Below are 19,831 nucleotides of genomic sequence, written 5' to 3'. Positions count from 1 at the left end.
TTTAATTGTGAGAAAATGCTTCAACACTCAGAATGTTTTGGGGCAGCTGATTGTTTCAATAACATTAAAAACTCAGCATTGTGTATTAGAATCTGCAAATCAAATTATTGAGAGATGAACATTGGCAATTTCTTCTCCTTCTCCCTCTATTCTATTCCCATCCAGTATCTGACCACCCAACTTTCCTTTCTAACCTCCATGTTAGCTGACATTATCAACAAATGTGATTTTATCACACCTCTGCTAAAAAGAAAATTCCCTTTTGTCTATTCTCTTCTTGCAAACTACCTCACCATCTGCAACTCACCTTTCCTTTCCAAAGTCCTTGAATGTGTTTTCACTTCCCAACCTGTACTCAGCATGCCAGGAAGAAGCAGATCACACTGAGCAGCTCCAGCAGGCAGCCAGTTTTCTCCAGCAGTTTAAATAGAGCACCTCTGCTCACGTGGTCAAATGCCTTTGTGGGATTGATGAAGGCAATATGAAATGGTCTCCTTTGTTCATGGCATTTCTCTTGCAGCTGCTGGACTGAGAAGATCATGTCAATTGTCGATCTTGCAGTTCTGAAACCAGACTGGAATTTGGGATGGAGGTGTTTTGCCAAATTTTACAGATAACTTAGCTTCAGTGACAGGTTAATTACAGTAGATGGTGTCCCGAAGTATATTCTATTTTGCTACTGCACCATGTGAGAATTCTGCAGAGCACCTGTTCAGGAGTCGAGGAGTTTTTATCTGGGTAGGCAGTTTGGCTGATGTTGATATGAGGATGGCATTTATGTTTTCAATGAAAAAGCTTCACGGGTTGCATCCTCCCCCTCGTGCACACCAAGGAGTGATCTTTATCACAGCCAGTGCTGTGCTGTGTATGTTGAGAATACTGTTCAGAGATTCACGTCTTGTGCTCATCAGATCCAGCTGGTGGCAATGCGCTGATCCTGGATGTCTCCAGGACGCTTTGCGGCATAGTTTATTCTGAAAGAAGTTGTAAGATACATAAGGATCATACTTGCAGCAAAGTTCATGTCATAGATAGACATAGAATTTACAGTGCAGAAGGAGCCGATTCGGCCCATCGTGTCTGCACCGGCTCCTGGAAAGATCACCCTACCCACGGTTAACACCGCCACCCTATCCCCATAACCCAGTAACCCCACCCAACGCTAAGGGCAATTTTGGATACTAGGGGCAATTTACCATGGCCAATCCACCTAACCTGCACATCTTTGGACTGTGTGAGGAAACCGGAGCACCCGGAGGAAACCCACGCACACACGGGGAGGATGTGCAGACTCCGCACAGACAGTGACCCAAGTCGCAATTGAACCTGGGACTCTGGAGCTGTGAAGCGATTGTGCTATCCACAATGCTACCGTGCTGCCCCTCTGTTATCATTTATCTTTCCCATGATGTTTGAAGCAGGGGGACCTCGCATCATGTTCTGTGCCGACTCTTGTGTTTAAATCCCCAATGGATAAAGATGTTCTAACTTGAGGATTCTCCTGATAGAATCAAGTTGCTCATGGAGCTGGTTTTTAATTTCTGTAGTGGAGCACAGAGTTGGAGCATAAATAAGCGTATGGTTAATTGTTCCTCTTTTTGGAAATAGAGACACATTCTGAACAAATTGGATGGGTTCTATTATCAGCAGTAGTGAGTTCCTTATAGTGAATTCTACAACTTGCTTGCACTTTTTTATGAACTCTTCCCCTGCAAGGTGAATATATTATGTTTTTCTTTCAATTATATACTCTCTGAGCCTGGTCTCTTGTCAGGGAGCTATGTCCATGTTCAGCCAATCGAGTTCCATGTCAATCAAAGCTGTTATACATGTGTTTTTGACCAGCTGAAAGTTGTCTTTCAGTCTTGTGTACATGGTGCTGACGGTTCAGCTTACAAATTGCAGTTGGCGTCTTCTTTCTTTTTGCTTGTTTGCCTGATTCAATGGATTTCATTCACTTGTTGAGCAGACTTGAAGCTCCAGGCACCCATTGGAGGAGGTGGATCATAATGGGCCAGTGTTCTATTAGTTGGGGGATTCCTAACTTGAGGTGATGGCTGACCAGTACAACATTATGGTCATCCCACCATTAGAGATAGCCTGTAGTCACCACTCTATATGTCAGTTGAATTGGACTTATCACTCATAACTGCTGTCTCCTCTGTTGTGTCAACACTGTATAGTGAAACTTGAGTTCCCTCTTTAGGGTGCAAGCCTGGGCAAAATTTCTGGAGACCCTGGGCTTCCCAAACACCAGTGTCCCCCTCTCGATCTCCCTCGTTGGGTCCATCGGAATGTAAAATACATGTTTGGAACAGGCTTCATTTAAGGACTTGTCGAATGATGAGATATTTAGACATAAATGTGCCTTTGAGCTCCATTCCAGATTTTTGCCAAGGTTTACTCCCTGATCCTTTAATTCTCCCGAAGCATCTTCAGGAGTGGAGCTATTTGCCTAATGCTGGGAGCTCGGATGATGAGTGCCAGGGCCAGTCAGCATAAATACGTGCTTCCTTGCATATCTTTCTTATACTCTCTCCTTGGTTTTAATTCTTACATATTTGCATTACCTGGTGAAAAACAAGTGGGAAAAAGGGAAAGGTTTGGTCTTTGTGGCAGCCAGGTAGCATAGTGGGTAGCACAGTTGCTTCACAGGTTCAAGGTCCAGGTTTGATTCCCAGCTTGGGTCACTGTCTGTGCGGAGTCTGCACATTCTCCCCGTGTCTCTGTGGGTTTCCTCCGGGTGCTCCGGTTTCTTCCCACAGTCCAAAGATGTGAGGAGTTAGGTGGATTGACCATGCTAAATTGCCCTTTGTGTCCAAAAAAAAATTAAGTGGGGTTACTGGATTGCGGGGATAGGGTGGAGACGTGGGCTTTCATTCATGATTGACTGCTTCACCATGCAAGCTGGGAGATGTATGTGTGTGAAACTTACAGCTGTGTGAGATGTGTGCGGGTGAGGTAAGGCTATGAATGTTAAGTCGGATTTGTGCTTGATCGAAAATTTTGGTAGGTTAATGAAGGCTGTATGGCGCTTTGAGCAGTTTGTGATGTCTGTGGTCCATTTGTAACCTTCTTCAGATTAGCTATTTCCATTTGGCTAATTTAAAATATTGAGGACTAAGTTTAAAAATAAGCGATATCTAGTCACTAGAGTCATTATGTCGCAATGATGTCTTATGCAACAATGCCTTCTGCACTCAAAACTGCTATATTTGCAATGAGAATTCTGCCAATGGCTATACAATTCAGCATAAACATTTAAAAAAAAATTTAGAGCACCCAATTATTTTTTTCCAATTAAGGGGCAATTAATTGTGGCCAATCCAACTTGAGTTGTGGGGGTGAAGCCAATGCAGACACTGGGAGAATGTGCAAACTCCACACAGACAGTGGCCCGGGATTGGAATCAAATCCAGCTTCTCAGCGCCGTAGGAAGTAGTGGTAACCACTGCGCCACTGTGCCACTCAGCATAAACATGATCTTATCTCATTTCTAAAAATGAACAGTGGAAGCCGACCTTAGTTTCGAAAGAAAATAACCTTAATTTTTCCCATATCGTCACCTACCCAAGCATTGATAGTATGCTTACTTTGATGCATTTAATGTAGAGGGACAGGTAGTGTTAAGGATGCGGGGAGGCTACAGAAGGACTTGGATAGGCTAGGAGAGTGGACAAAGAAGCAACAGATGGAATACAATGTAGAAAAGTGTGAGGTTATGCACTTTGTTAAGAAGAATAGAGGCATAGACTATTTTCTCAATGGGAAAAGGCTTCGGAAACCAGAAGCACAAAGGGACTTAAGCATATTACTAAGCGGAGGAAAAGAAACTAACAAGGATTCCCCTAGTTCAGGATTCTCTAAAGGTTAACATGCAGGTTCAGTTGGCAGTTAGGAAGGCATTTTGAGAAGGCAAAGAAGACGGATGTACTGCTGAGGCTGTGTCAGGCTCTGATCAGACCCCATTTGGAATATTGTGTGCTGTTTTGTGCAACGTATCTAAGGAAGGATGTGCTGGCCTTGGAAGGGTTAGGGGGTCCAGAGGAGGTTCACAAGAATGATCTCTGGAATGAAGAGCTTGTCATGAGAAGCAGTTGAGAGTTATGGGTCTGTACTCGATGGAGTTCATAAAGATGAGGGGGGGTCTTATTGAAACAGAGTACTAAGAAGTCTAGATAGAGTGGACGTGGAGAAGATGTGTCCACTAGTAGCAGAGATTATATCCCGAGGGCACAACGTCAGGCTGAAGGGACGATCCTTTAAAACACAGTTGAGGAGAAATTTCTTCAGCCAGAGGGTGGTGAAACTGTGGAACTCATTGGTGCAGAAGGCTGCGGACACTGAGTGTCTTTAAGACCGAGATAGATAGGTTCTTCATAACAGGGCAAAGGCAGGAGAATGGGGTTGAGGACCATGCCAGCCATGATCAATTGGTGGTGTAGACTTGATGGGCTGAATGGCCTAATTCTGCTCCTATATCTTATGGTCTTATAGTAGCAATGTACTTCATGAAAAAGGTCATGCCAAACATATTTTTAGCCAATAGTAATTTATCTGCACAATTGTTCTGATGTTCAGCATTCAATTGATGCTGCTAATGACCTATCGCTTTTACAAAGCTTTCTGTTATAACCTCACCTGAATATGATGTCCCCGGATGATGAGGCAGAGCTACACCCTTAAGCAAGGGTTCCATGGGACATTAATACCACAGTCCGAGCGTAGGTTGGGCGCAGGAGACCCTTCGGGGAGTAGGAGTTGTATTCAGTAGGCTAAATAAATAGTTTTTCTAACAGTCATCGCTGCCGTCTGGTCGCTCGTCTGGAACTTTACACTGGCGATGAGGATGGGGTGGCCAGGCCGACCTTCGTCCCGACTCCACATGGATTTTGTGGGACCTTTCCAAGCAGCAATGTACTTACTAACCATAGACGCCCATTCGAAGTGGATCGATGTCCACTGCATGTCCACAATGACATTGCGGGCTACAATTGAGAAGCTCCTACAAACGTTCAGCACCCATGAGCTTTATGATCTTCCTAGATGAAGAGGCAGAGCTAGAACCCTTAAGCAAGGATTCCATGGGATATAAATACCCCCGCCCAAGTGTGGGCCGGACAAGGGAGACCCTTTGGGGAGCAGTAGTTATATCTAGTAGGTTAAATAAACATTGGGTTTACTAACAGTCCTCACTTTCGTGTGGTCGCTCGCCTGGACTTACCAGTTTCAGACTTGGTAAGTAGCTGATTAGATAAAGTATTAACTTATCCTTAAGTAGTAATATGCATATGTAAATTTATTTTCTTTACACACTTGGTATAGCACAGAATTTTATTGCATGACTCAAGATATCAAACTCTTGACTAAATGAACACCTCTTTTGTCAGGCTAACATTACCATTGTACGATCCAGTGGCCATTTAGGCCGAGTCCGCCTGTGGTATCAGACATTCAATGGGACTGCACTAGGTGGCATGGATTTCACCACCAAGTCTGGACAATTGTTATTTGAACCAAAGGAACAGACACAGTGGATCCCAATTGATATTCTTGATGACAATATTCCTGAAGGCCCTGAACATTTTTTCGTAACCATTCTTAAAGTAGAACTGCTATCAGATAGGTAAGTAATCAAATTATGCAATTGAGTAATGTTATAACTCTGAAACTGGCCTTGAGTGTGAGTTGAAAATGTTGGGGCAGTCTATTCTGTACATTCTATTACCCACTTAACACCTCTGAGAAAATGGCAGTTTAAACAGTGCAAGTAGTTTAAGGGAATATATACACGAAAATAGCATATACCCAGAAGCAGATACATTTGCACTTCCTGCACTGCATCAGTGTAAAAATGTTTCTCTTGGATCTGAAGTGTTGTCCTGTTTCACCATTCAATGTGATCATGGCTAATCCTCGTCCTCAACTCGACTTTCCCACCCATTCTCTCTACTTTTCTCTTCATCTCCGCCTTAAATGATCATCTTGTCCTGAGATTGTGCCTCTAATGTTCTTTGGTTCTGTGTCAAGCTTCTTCCGTTGTTATGTTAGAATTAACTGCAAATTGTTTTGTTTTCTAGGTTATAGGTAATCACTTGGTCATTTTTACATTACACAAAATGTGTGATAATGTGGGTTTACTCCAGGTAGTCAACAGCAAGATTTATATTTTATGGCTATACAGGGTTATTTTTCCTTTTTTGAGTGTAGAGAATTGACTTGATGATTCAGGAGTAACACTTTGGGAGTGGATTCCCGACACCAGCAGCATGGTTGGAGAATCAAGCGTTGGGCTAAAAACATGATCGACGCCTGGCACTGATCTCACTGTGATGCTCCAGTCCCCAGTTGGCAGTGAGGTACACGCTGCGCTCTAGAGGTCCCATGCAAAACCATGATTTGCATGGATTTAAATACAATTAATGGGCTGGACTCCCGATGCTCCACCCCTTTCGGGCAGAGTCACAAGGGTGTGAATGGGTGCAAGTATTTATGAGCGGGGCCTGGGCACCATGGCCATTGAGGTGGAGCAAGAAGGTAAGGAAACTTTCCAAACTTTTCTGGCTTGCTGTGGGGTGTACTCCTGGACCTCAGAGTAGCGGGGAATGAATTGGAACCAAGTGCGTGGACTCGGAGTGTCCCCCTCGGGGTTGGGGTGCCTTGGCTGAGACCCGCCAATGCTGCATTAAATCATTTAAAACCAACCCCGCAGGCTGAAGCTTACAGGCCCCTGGTTATTGAGACCACTGACTGTTCACAGTATCCTGTATTTTCTCTGAGGGATTCTGGTCATGGAATCTACATAGAATCATAGAATTTACAGTGCAGAAGGAGGCCATTCGGCTCATCAAGTTTGCATGGGCCATGGAAAGATCACCCCACCTAAACCCACACTTCCAACCTATTCCAGGAACCCCACCTAACCCTTTTGGACTCTAAGGGCAATTTAGCATGGCCAATCTACCTAACCTGCACATCTTTGGACTGTGGGAGGAAACCGGAGCACCCAGAGGAAACCCACGCAGACATGGAGAGAACGTGCAGACTCGACACACAATGACCCAAGCCAGGGCTCGAACCTTGAACCCTGGAGTTGTGAAGCAACTGTGCTAACCACTGTGCTGCCTACGTGCTAGTCATGTGAATTGCCATCCTGCCCCCCCACCCCCCCTCCGGAAATCCTCAAACCCCAGCAGTATCATGAAGGGGATGGGTATGACCATGCTTAATCACCAGCCCACCAGGAGTTGGCACTCAGTGCACTTGTTAGAAGCACATCCCCACAGCAGAGGAAGCAGGGAATTAGCAGAGCTCACCACAAACAAAGGGTACGTGCACTGTGGCTGTTGGAGCCCTTCCTGGCACACAGCCTCTCGGTAAAAGCCTCACCAGTAACATTACCAGCGAGCTTACCCTTGAGGATCACATGATGGCAAACATTCAAGGAGCTCATGGATGAACTCCGAAAATTGCTTATTCTTGACTGCAAAAGTAAACTGGGAAATCTGGCTAACCATGGTTTACAAGGGAAATTAGAGATCGTATTAGATCCAAGGAAGAAGCATAAAAATTGGCCAAGAAGGATTGGGAGCAGCTTAGAATTCAGCAAAGGAGGACAAAGAGATTAATTAAGAAGGGGAAAATAGAGTATCAGAGTAAGCTGGTGGGGAACATAAAAATGACTGTAAAAGTTCTTGTGGTATGTGAAGAGAAAATGATTGGTGAAGACAAATGTGGGTCCCTTACAGTCAGAAAGAGGGGAATTTATAATGGGGAACAAACAAATGGCTGACCAGCTAAGTACATACTTTAGTTCTTTCTTCATGAAGGAGAACACAAATAACATACCAGAAATGTTGGGAACACAGGATTTATTGAGAGGGAGGAATGAAGGAAAACAGTATTAGTAGAGAAATGGTATCGGGAAATTGATGGAATTGAAGGCTGATAAATTCCCAGGGCCTGATACTTCCAAGAGTACTTAAGTGGGTGTCCCTCCTTTCTTCAATGGCACCCAGCATTTGTTCTATCTCCAACTCCCAGAATCTGGGGGCTGGTCTGTGTGTAGCCATCTTCTTGGCTGGAATGACTGGCTTTGCTGAGTGGAGCGATTAAAAGCTGCTCTGGCTTGTCAGGTTTGTAATGAGAATCCTGATGCCAGCAGAGCGGGGAATCAGTTGGTCTGCACCTGGGCAGTGTGCTGGCTCATTTGCATCACCTGAATTCCATATGGCCAGTGTTCCTAGCGGGGGTGCAAATTACCCACAATTCAAATTCAAGGGCAGAACTTAGTCTCCCGAGCAAAGAATCCTGCCCTTAATTTCCATCTGCTTCATTTGGTCATCCTGTACAGACTATTATAGTTTCTTATTTTCACAAAAATATCATTATAAAAAATAATAGAACATTCTCTGACACAAGCTGTGACTGAAAGAATATATTGTATAACCTTTTCATTTTTATTTTTGTGATTTCTTTTGGTTTCTCCTCTGGGTCAAGTGAGTGAATTTAGTTTCACTGTTAAAAATGCAAGTTTATTCAGGGTACTCTTTCATACCAGTCTCAGGCCGACAGCTTTGTGGCGTATAATTGTGAAGTTTTGACCTGAAGATTATGTTGGTAAATATGAGCTATGTACACAGCTGAGCCTAAACAAACATCGGCTGCGCGTTTTGGTCAACATATTTTAGCTAAGTTCAAATAATTATTTCTCATTTTGCAGAAGAATTTGAAATTATGCTATAATTCACATTCCTTAGCTTCCTAAATTTCAGGCATATTTTGCATGGGAACACTGGAACCCTCCGAGGCAATCTACTTTTCCATGGTATATAGCTGGATTGAGTCCATAATAGCTAGTGATCTGGGTCCGGAGGTTTGTGGTAATTATATTATTAATAATAAGAACATTTAACTCCCCTGCTGCAGATTGCAGAAAGCCAGATGCTGGAGGATAAAATTGGAACCAATCTTTACATCCTCTTATAGGCATTTACTTTCATAGATACACGTGACAAGCATACATCTCCTGACCTAACAATCTATCAGGTTTCAATCTGTTTCTGTTGATCGGAACACAAACAAATGATTCGTTAATGCCAACCACCTGCATACAGTTAACATTGTCACCTTCATTTATCACAGAGGTCTTTACCCAGAACATGTACTCCGACAATTCCAAACCTCTGATTAGTGTCATCCTGTGACCGTCTGATGATGCACTGGGGGTAATTTTAACAGGTCGGTGGGTGAAACTCACCACAGAGAGCATAGATCAGTTAAAAGTATCTCTTAAATTTGTTGAAGGTAATTCTGTGCCATTATTGCTTCCTCGCCACCTAAGATGCAGTAGTCAGATCAAACAACTCTTTTCTACAGAGCCAGCCAAAAATTGACAGTCTGCTTAATAAGGGTAGGTGATCTCCCCATCAGTTGAAACAGTGGATTCAATCTCTCAACCTCTATTTGTACACAATCTGGTACACCATTAACCTTGGTCATTGACATTTGTAAAAATAATTATTTTACATTTATTACACTACGAAGAATGTTAGGCATATTTTAAATTAGTTCTCATGTTCTCCTGTCTTCTTTTGTCCTACTTCTTAATACTTGATCTATATTTTTATTATCAAAGTGACATATAACCAATCAAGTGTCACCTTTTGTCCTCTTCATAAGAAGCTCAAATGCTTTTCTATCCTAATTTCTTTCTATTGATGCTCACCTTCCAATTAGTCTTTCATTGGCTCAAAACTAGGTCTAAGGGCTCCACTCTTTTTTTACATGTGCAATAATCAATAAGCCAGGCAGTAGTTTCCGCAGTGGCTAAATAGAGCTCTCTGAGACCTCTGCTGAATTTTGTCAGGGCAATCTTCAATGATGAGTCATTGATTGGGGAGCACCACAGTTGCACTCTGGGTTTCCTGCAAGGCCCCACTTGTGTCCATTTGCTGCACAAAAGCTTTTGCCAGTGTGGATGGGCTGTGGGATCTGTGATGGGGACGTGGGTTTTAATGGTGGTGTGTTGATTCCATTCCATAGGGCCTCTGCTGTTATTCCTTGGCACTCAGAACAGTCATACAGACTTACAACGTTAACTCTGGTTCTCTCGACACGGATGCTGTCAGACCTGCTGAGTCTTTCCAGTGTTTTCTGTTTTTATTTCTGATTTACAGCATTTGCAGTGTTTTGCTTTTATTATGAGTCTAAAGTCCATTTTTAAAGCCATTTCAATTCCAAAAACGTAAATATTGTCACAGTCCCAGAGGATCACAGGCTGCTCTCATCTTTGAGAGCTGACTGGTGGTGATTTAACCTGAGGGTCACCACACCTCGGGCAAGGGGCAAGGTTGAGAAGGCAGGGCTTTCATGAATAATCTCAGCTGATAACGGGAATTGTATCAGCGTTGATAGCATCGCTCCACATCACGAACCAGCCATCCAGCTGAATATAAGGATGACCTGTAGGAATTCATAAATCTAGGAAGCTTAAGCTTCAAAACTTAATGGTGTCACTGTAACATTGAATGATTCAACACAGAAGAAGCCACTGCAACCAGTCTGATTGTGCTAGCTCTTTGAAAGAACTATTCAATTAGTGCCACTCCATTACTCTGTCTTCCTCGACCTGATATTTCAAACTTTCAAATATGTATCAAATTTCCTTGGAATTTGCTGTTCAATCTGCTTTCAGTGCTTTTTTAGGTATTATATTATCATCCTTCTATATTTTGCCAGTATTCATGATTTCACTGTTGGAGATCACGGCATACAACCAGATCAACCTCCTGTTTTGGGTAACATCTCATCCATTAGGATAGTAATACAAACAAATGACAATGCAGAAGGTATTATAGAAATTGATCCACAATTCCTCAGTATCGAAGGTAAGCTTTTTTAATCCCCCCTTAATGAAGTATCAATTAGGGTGAAAGAGTATAAGATCTGAATATACAATCCAGAGGAGAGCTTTGCTGATAGGGATTGCGACACAGAGAAACAGGGCTATAGTTTTACAATAGATCATGTTGCCAGGAAACAAATGTATATTTGTACTTATGGGTATTAGAAATAAGGCCTAGTTTAAAGTAATTTTAATTTGGTGTATCTGTATTTGAAATGGTTAATGACTTCAGTTTGGTTCAGGTGCATGCATGGTTAGGAGGATTTATGACATGAGAACTAACAGGGCTTAAAGGAAAATTAGGTTGTTGCTTAGCGACTGGGACCATATGAGGATAGAAAGAACATCTGAGTTTGTTTTAATCTGGAACCAGGAGAAGCTGATCAGGATATATAATAATATAATAATAATCACTTATTGTCACAAGTAGGCTTCAATGAAGTTACTGTGAAAAGCCCCCAGTTGCCACATTCTGGCGCCTGTTCGGGGAGGCCGGTACGGGAATTGAGCCGCGCTGCTGGCATTGTTCGGCATTACAAGTCAGCTATTTAACCCACTGTGCTAAACCAGCCCCTTATTAAGGGAACTGTAGAGAAGCAGACTTCCCAAAAGAAAGCCCAGAAATCAGGGAAGTGAGACAAAAGTATATCTTGGGAAAATAGTTAAGTTAAAGGGCCAAAGAACAAAAGGTTGAACAAGGTCTTGCTCAGATGAAGTTAAAGAAAAAAAAAAATCAGAGGAAGTGCCCTGAATTAAAGAGACAGCTGCATGAAACAGATTTAAAGCCAACTAGGTAAGAGGCCAGTCATCTGAGGTAAATGAAAAGTTTGATATTGTTAAATATTGTATAATTGATTATTCAATGCAGTCTCTATATATTTGACTCTCTGCTTGAGCCTAGTAATGTACAAACATGTTCAATTTGTTTAGTGAATTATATTAACAGATGAACATGAATAAAGAAAAAAAAAAGTTGAAGAACATAAGAATTTGGAGCAGGAGTAGGCCATATGGTCCCTCGAGCCTGCTCCGCCATTCAATGAGATCATGGCTGATCTTTTGTGGACTCAGCTCCACTTTCCGGCCCGAACACCATAACCCTTAATCCCTTTATTCTTCAAAAAACTATCTATCTTCATCTTAAAAACATTTAATGAAGGAGCCTCAACTGCTTCACTGGGCAAGGAATTCCATAGATTCACAACCCTTTGGGTGAAGAGGTTCCTCCTAAACTCAGTCCTAAATCTATTTCCCCTTATTTTGAGGCTATGCCCCCTAGTTCTGCTTTCACCCGCCAGTGGGAACAACCTGCCCGCATCTATCCTATCTATTCCCTTCATAATTTAAAATGTTTCTATAAGATCCCCCCTCATCCTTCTAAATTCCAATGAGTACAGTCCCAGTCTACTCAACCTCTCCTCATAATCCAACCCCTTCAGCTCTGGGACTAACCTAGTGAATCTCCCCTGCACACCCTCCAGCGCCAGTACGTCCTTTCTCAGGTAAGGAGACCAAAACTGAACACAATACTCCAGGTGTGGCCTCACTAACACCTTATAAAATTGCAACAATACCTCCCTAGTCTTAAACTCCATCCCTCTAACAATGAAGGACAAAATTCCATTCGCCTTCTTAATCACCTGGTGCACCTGCAAACCAACATTTTGCGACTCATGCATGAGCACACCAGGTCTCTCTGCACAGCAGCATGTGTTAATATTTTATCATTTAAATAATTATCCCGTTTGCTGTTATTCCTACCAAAATGGATAACCTCACATTTGTCAACATTGTATTCCATCTGCCAGACCCTAGCCCATTCACTTAAACTATCCAAATCCCTCTGCAGACTTCCGGTATCCTCTGCACTTTTCGCTTTACCACTCATCTTAGTGTCATCTGCAAACTTGGACACATTGCCCTTGGTCCCCAACTCCAAATCATCTATGTAAATTGTGAAAAATTGCAGGCCCAATACTGATCCCTGAGGGACAATTTGTTTATAACTATATATAACTGGATTAAACTGTTAATTCCATATTGCTAATGAGCCCAAATATAACACGAATCTTTCAGATATGAGTTACGATCTGGTAGCGTGTTTGCATAGAATTTAATTTAATGACTCGAAGGATTAACAATTATCAACCCTGCATTTAATTGCGCAGTTGAGGAGGACATTGGGATATTTGGAATTCCTTTGATAAGAAAGTGGGGAACATATGGATTTGTCACAGCAGAGTTTGCGTCTCGAGCTATCACAGCAACACCCAATGGAGCAGACTACATTCTTCCTAATGGTACAGTCATATTCTACGATGGACAAAACCAGAGCTTCATCAATGTAACCATTATTGATGACACAGAAAGGTAAGGAAAAATATTTTCTAAAATACCAAAAGCCTTGAGTTGCCACCAGAGTAACCATTTAATTAAATTGACTCCTCTTGTATGCTCATTAGATCCCTAAAACCAAGTTTGACAAAATAGTTTTAACAAACTATTGCAACAAATATTCCAGATGAAACACATGAATAATGCAATGTAGTATACCCCATATTTACAGCTTAGACAACATTTATTCCATAAGTTTAACATTCACCAATCTAGGGCCGGGTCTTGCAGCTTGCTGGTGGATGGTGAATCTGGGCACCATGCCAGAGGATACATTCCCAGCCCCTACCCACCTGCTCCTACTGCAGATTTGTAAGCAACAGGGGAGACATCAGTCAGCCTGCTTGCCTATGGGCTAATGAGGTCTTTAAGTGGTCAATTAATGGCCACTTAAAGGCATCTTCATGCCAGCGGTGATGTGGGGGGGTTAGCCAGTGAAGGGAGCGCTAGTGCCAAGTACAAGGGGGCTGGTGCTTCTTTTTTGGACACACCCTCACCCCCCCAAATATATTCTCCCACCCAAAATTTCCCCTGCCTGTCTACCCTACCTAGGCCTGCCAGCCTGGCCCCAGCCCTGCACTTATCTTGAATTTTAGCTCTGTTGGGACTCACTGTAATCCCAGCAGTGGGGACTGCTTCCAGTGGAACTGCAGGGACCAGAGACCTGAGAACCACTTGATTGTTCGACAACTCTTAGAGGCAGGATTTGCTTCCCAATTGGGTCTGATGTTTCATCCTCAGCTAATTAATCGGCCAACAGTTAATATTTGGGTTCGGGTCGAGCCAACCAAGTGGGGGGGGGGGGGGGGGTGCTTAAGGCAAGAATGGCCGATTTCACCTCTTGGTATAAAATCCAACCCCGAATGTATGGTTCCTGCAAGACATCGCTTCCAATAATGCACATATTCTACACTTCAACTGTTCCTGAAATAAAACCTAGCGCTCTGTCAATGGGCAGCAATCAACAAGTTGGTTATAGTCGAAATTTTCACCACCAGTGTGTACTTTATAAAGTACTTTACTTAACTATTATTAATTCTTTGCATGGAACAGCAGGTCTGACCCTTTTCTAACACATATATTGATAATCTACTGTTTAACCTTTTGTGCAATGATTACATTTACTGTACAGTTTTGAAGTGGAAGCCAGGTTGATATTTGTAGTTTATTTCCCTGCAGCGAACCTGCGGAGGAGTTTGAGATTCAGTTGACTGCAGCAACAGGAGGAGCAATACTTGGAACACAACTCACCATCAGAGTAACCATCCATAAAAGTGACTCCATCGGTGGGACCATTAGATTCTTAAACCTGACCCATCTCACCATCCCTAATCCCAATATAACAAAGATACTAATTCTGATGCTGGAAAGGACAGGAGGATTTACTGGTGATGTGCAAGTAGGTTTGAGTTTATCCCCATCTAATAGATATTTTTTATGGATGAAAAGTGTTATGATCCAAGAGTGGAACGTGGCTTGATAGATCCTAACATTTTTAAATGGCAAATGATGTATAATGTGAGCAAATGTGAAATTTCCCATTTTTACATGAAAAATAAAAAAGACGCTTATTATCTAAATGGTGAGAGATTGCAGAACTCTGAGGTGTAGAGGGCATGAATCACAAAAGGCTAGTATACACATACAGCAAGCAATTAGGAAAGCTAATATAATGTTATAATTTATCATGAGGGAAATTGATCAGAAACTAGGGAGGCTACGCTCCAGTTGTACAGGACACTGGTGAGACCACATCTGACGTGGTCTCCTTATTTCACAAAATATGTTTTAAATAGTTCAGAGAAGGTTTACTTGTCTAACACCAGGAATGGGTATGTTGTCTTCTGAGGAAAGGTTAGAGAAGTTAGGTTTGTATCCACTGGAGTTTAGAAGAGTAAGATCTAAACTTTTAAGATCCTGACGGGTATTGATGAAGTGGGTGTGGAGATGATGTCTCCCCTTGCTGGAGAATCTAGAACTAGGTCTCACTTTTTTTAGGAAGTGGTCACTCATTTAAGATGGAGATGAGAATTTTTCTCTCTCAGAGCGTCATGAACCTCTCAAATTCTCTTCCTCAAAAGGCAGTGAAAGCAAAATCCTTGATTATTTTTAAGACAGAGCCCGATAGATTCTTGATTAACAGGGTGTGTAAGGTTATCAGCGGTAGGCAGGAATGTGGGGTTCAAATTACAAGCAGATCAACCATGATCTTATTGAATGGCGGAGCAGGCTTGAGGAGCCAAAAAGCCTACTACTCCTCCTAATCCATATGTTCATATAAATGTTAGCCACAACAGAGATTTCTTAACACCTCAAAAAAAAAGTACCGAAAGATATTTTACAGTCAGAAACCTGATTAACATAACTAGACTATAAATTACTATAAAGCTGCAAAATGTTTTGAAATATTGAAGGTTAATTATTATTATTTTTTTAAAATTTAGAATATCCAATTCATTTTTTCCAATTAAGGGGCAATTTAACGTGGCCAATCCACCTAACCTGCACATCTTTGGGTTGTGGGGGTGAAACCCACGCAGACACGGGGAGAATGTGCAAACTCCTCACAGACAGTGGCCCAGGGCCAGGATTCGAACCCGGGTCCTCAGCGCCGTAGGCAGCAATGCTAACCACTGTGCCACCGTGCCGCCGCTAATTATCAATATTATGAAACTGCTGTGATGGTCAAAAGCATTAGGACATATTCTGGCCTCTTTACCACTCCTGATCTCATCTTTTGGAGCCATGCCTTCAACTGTCAAAGATCTAAACCATGCAATTTTCTCCCTAAACCTCTCTGCCTCTTTATCTCGCTTTACTTTGTCTTTAGGTTGCTCCTTAAAGCCCAACTCTAGGCCTCTGCCCGAATATCCACCCATGTGACTCCATGTCAAAGCTTGGTTCATGGCATTCCTGTGAAGTGCCTTGATAAACTTTACTTGGAGCAATGTACAAGATATACAATGTTGTTGTATAATCGTGATTCAGTTTGACCTATATGTGAATCTAGTCCCTCATCATGTATTTTACCTGTAATGGAATCAGAGCAACTAGGGAGGGGCACTGAATGTTACCTTGCTGGTGTTACTGTATCCCAAGAAAAATTAAAATATATCTTCAACAATTAAATATAAATTCAGACGTACAATTTTAATTTTGTGCCATGTCTTGGCTTTCAGCTCCATTGAGAATACTGCATGCACTTTTGGTCCCCTCACAGATGGGGAATGTCAAAGCCATGGGAAAAAAAACACAGGAAATGCACTTGATTGATAGCTAGTTTAAGATAGATTTTTGTATAAGGTTATATGAATGATGAAATTGAGTGAAGTTAAAAGATAGATAAATCTCAAGTCTGGAATTTCGAGGAGTTTAAGGTAAAAATTTAGGAAAATCACCAAGGATGAGGCATGGAAAGAAACTTAATCCATGCAACTTTCAGTAAATTAGTTGCAACTTTCTGCATATATCTTCAAGGTGAATTAAGCTGATCTGCACTACATGTCAACGTACGTTCATAGATTATCATAGAATTTACAGTGCAGACGGAGGCCATTCGGCCCATCAAGTCTGTACCGGCTCTTGGAAAGAGCACCCGACCCAAGGTCAACACCTCCATCCTATCCCCATAACCCAGTAACCCATCCAACACTAAGGGCAATTTTGGACACTAAGGGCAATTTATCATGGCCAATCCACCTAATTTGCACACCTTTGGACTGTGGGAGGAAACCGGAGCACCCGGAGGAAACCCACACACACACAGGGAGGATGTGCAGACTTCGCACAGACAGTGACCCAAGCCGGAATCGACCCTGGGACCCTGGAGCTGTGAAGCAATTGTGCTATCCACAATGCTACCGTGCTGCCCATTCATTCAACAATAGTCATTAATGTACGCAACTGGGGAGGGGTCTCAGCCTTTGTTGGAAATTTGGTCGTGCATAATTTCTTTGCTAGTTTAAATCTATGGTTGAATAATTATACACTAAAGATTCAGAAATGTGCCTCTGACAGGTGAACCCCGCGTCCCCACTCAGAATGCACCACCTGCTCGCCCCTCAGCTCTCCGTACCACCACCCTCTCTGTGCTGCAACCCCCAACCACGAAAACTCCACTTTTCTTCTGTCCACCAGATGTGGGAGGTCAGAATGTCAAAAAATGTTCCCACTAAATTATTCTCCTCTCAATTATGTTTTTGTGATCGTTGTAACTCACAACCATTTTTCCCCCTAGATAAAATGGAGTATTCTGGGTCCAAACTCAGATTCAACCTTATTATCATCCAACACAGACATAGGTGACCCTGTGAATGGATCATTCTATTTTAAAGACGGGGAGACTGGGAATCGAATCATTGAATTGAATGTCTTACCACATGGAGAAATTGAAATACAAGAGACTTTCATCATCCAACTTAGCATGGACTTTGGTGAAGCAGAAATTGACCATAAAGCTGGGAAAGTATTATTAACAGTAAGTGATTGTGGAATGAATAGTAGTTCATGAACTACTCTTTGGACATATAATACCCTCTTGATTTTTTTCTTCTGTTGAAATTACAATACACCAGGTTTAACATCATATAGTCATGTTTTATTTGTCTGTCAACAACCTATAAATCATCCATTGAAACACAGAGCTTCTGAATAATGTGTTGAAAATCTTCCCCGATATCCCACTTCCATTAACATGGCATATGTTTGTGGCATTGTTATTTTGTTCAAATTGTTATTAAAATGCATTATTCAGAAGCTTCACCTTGTACAATTATCACTGATATCCTGAAAATATATCTGAGCAATGTTTTTCTGGTAATATTTTCTATTTAATTTTCCCTCACCACCTTTCTCCATTTCTGATCTCGCAGATATGCACAGCGGCATTGGGCTGAACCAGCAGCTGGTGTGCCCTTTCTATACTATTCTTGGATGAGTTTCTGAAGAACTGTGTGATGGTGGCAGATTGTTAATAACCTCTAATGCCTTCCCCTCTCTATCTGTGAGCAAACAAACAGGTCTTCTGCATAGAGGAGTGTTCAACCTCGACAAAATTCGGGATTGAATCCATAGCCTGCTGTACTATAACACCAATATTTTAGTGCTCTCACCATGCTCTACACATTGTGCTGCTCCCTTTATTCAACAGTAAATTGATGAGCATATTTTTAATTTTATATTACATAATGTTTCACTGTCTGTTTGCATACAGCTTGATGATTTTGCTTTGGTTGCTCCAGGGTTGGAGATGAGTTAATGCTTGCATACCTGAGACTATTCAGGATTCGGAATAAACGTACCTAATTTTTGAGAAGGATCATCAATAATTTTCTAAATTTCTGAAATTATGAAAATTCTTTTTTTTCCTTTCTTAGATACTAAAGTTTGGAAATCCCAATGGAGTAGTGCAGTTTACTGAGGGGTCTTTGGGTATAAAGACTTACTTGGAACCATCTAATCAAGAAGAACTGTTAAATATTACGTTCTTTATAACAAGAACTAAAGGAACAATAGGAGATGTGAAGGTAATACTGTGACTTGCAACATTTTACTTTTATTTTTTGATTTAATTGAACATTTTAAAATTAATCGTGGAAATAATCTTTCAAACTATAAATTGCATATCATATATGTACATGTGTGAACAGTATGAAGCAATGGAAGTCATTGCCATTATCACTGGTTAACAGAGTGAAGTTTGCTGAAATAAACATCCTTTTATGTTGTTTCACATCTTTTAGCTACTCGGAATCAATATTCAATTTCTCAGCTTCGGAGATATAAATCACCAGATTTTCTGTTTGTTGTAAACAACAAGCAAATAATGGGGCTGAGTACTGCGTCACAGTGCTGACGTTGTTCATGCATAATGTGCATCAAGTAATGCGAGACCAACCTCAATTGCAAAGTGTACTGATTTCCAGGATGCAACTTTCAGACACTTGAATTTAATTTTGTTGGGGACACTCCCCCAACCCCAACCTCATCGTATTCTTGGCCTAATTATGTCTCGTTCATATTTTCTATAGCCCCATCATTTCACTTCCTTAATTATCATTATTGAAAATCTCCAGGTGAAGAATTTCTATGAGCAATCATTGACAATGTAAGCCCCTTAAAGTCAGAGACAGGAGCATTTATAGTGGGGAACAAAGAAATGGCTGACCAACTAAATACATACTTTGGCTCTGTCTTCACAAAGGAGGATACAAATAACATTCCAGAAATGTTGGGGAAACAGGTTTTAGTAAAAGGGAGGAACTGAAGGAAATCCGTGTTAGTAGGGAAATGGTATTGGAAAAATTGATGGGATAAATTCCCAGAGCCTGATGATCTACATCCTAGAATACTTAAGGAAGTGGGCCAGAAATAGTGGATGCATGAGTGATCATTTTCCAAGATTCTGTAGACTGTAGAACAGTCTGTACGGATTGGAGGGTAGCTAATGTAAATCTCCACTATTTCAAAAGGTTGGTAAGGAGAAAACTGGGAAGTATAGACCAGTTAGCCTGATGTCTGTAGTAGGAAAAA

General features: G+C 41.7%; 1 protein-coding gene across 8 annotated transcripts in view; it reads left to right on the top strand.

Annotated features, from left to right (window-relative positions):
* Positions 1-19,831, top strand: part of adgrv1 (adhesion G protein-coupled receptor V1) — an 838,553-nt gene that overhangs the window by 378,261 nt on the left and 440,461 nt on the right. For all 8 annotated transcript variants that reach the window (XR_005461637.1, XM_038805279.1, XM_038805282.1 and 5 more), the window contains 6 exons: positions 5,391-5,626; positions 10,741-10,889; positions 13,075-13,276; positions 14,480-14,699; positions 17,538-17,777; positions 18,676-18,825. Coding sequence is in view for 7 of the 8 variants with exons in the window: in XM_038805279.1 (XP_038661207.1) it covers positions 5,391-5,626; positions 10,741-10,889; positions 13,075-13,276; positions 14,480-14,699; positions 17,538-17,777; positions 18,676-18,825 (1,197 nt within the window). In the remaining variant the exon portion in view is untranslated. The remainder of the gene's footprint in view (positions 1-5,390; positions 5,627-10,740; positions 10,890-13,074; positions 13,277-14,479; positions 14,700-17,537; positions 17,778-18,675; positions 18,826-19,831) is intronic.

Source organism: Scyliorhinus canicula, chromosome 8 (genome assembly GCF_902713615.1).
Source record: "Scyliorhinus canicula chromosome 8, sScyCan1.1, whole genome shotgun sequence".
Lineage (NCBI taxonomy): Eukaryota > Metazoa > Chordata > Chondrichthyes > Carcharhiniformes > Scyliorhinidae > Scyliorhinus > Scyliorhinus canicula.
This window is presented reverse-complemented; position numbering and strand designations above follow the sequence as displayed.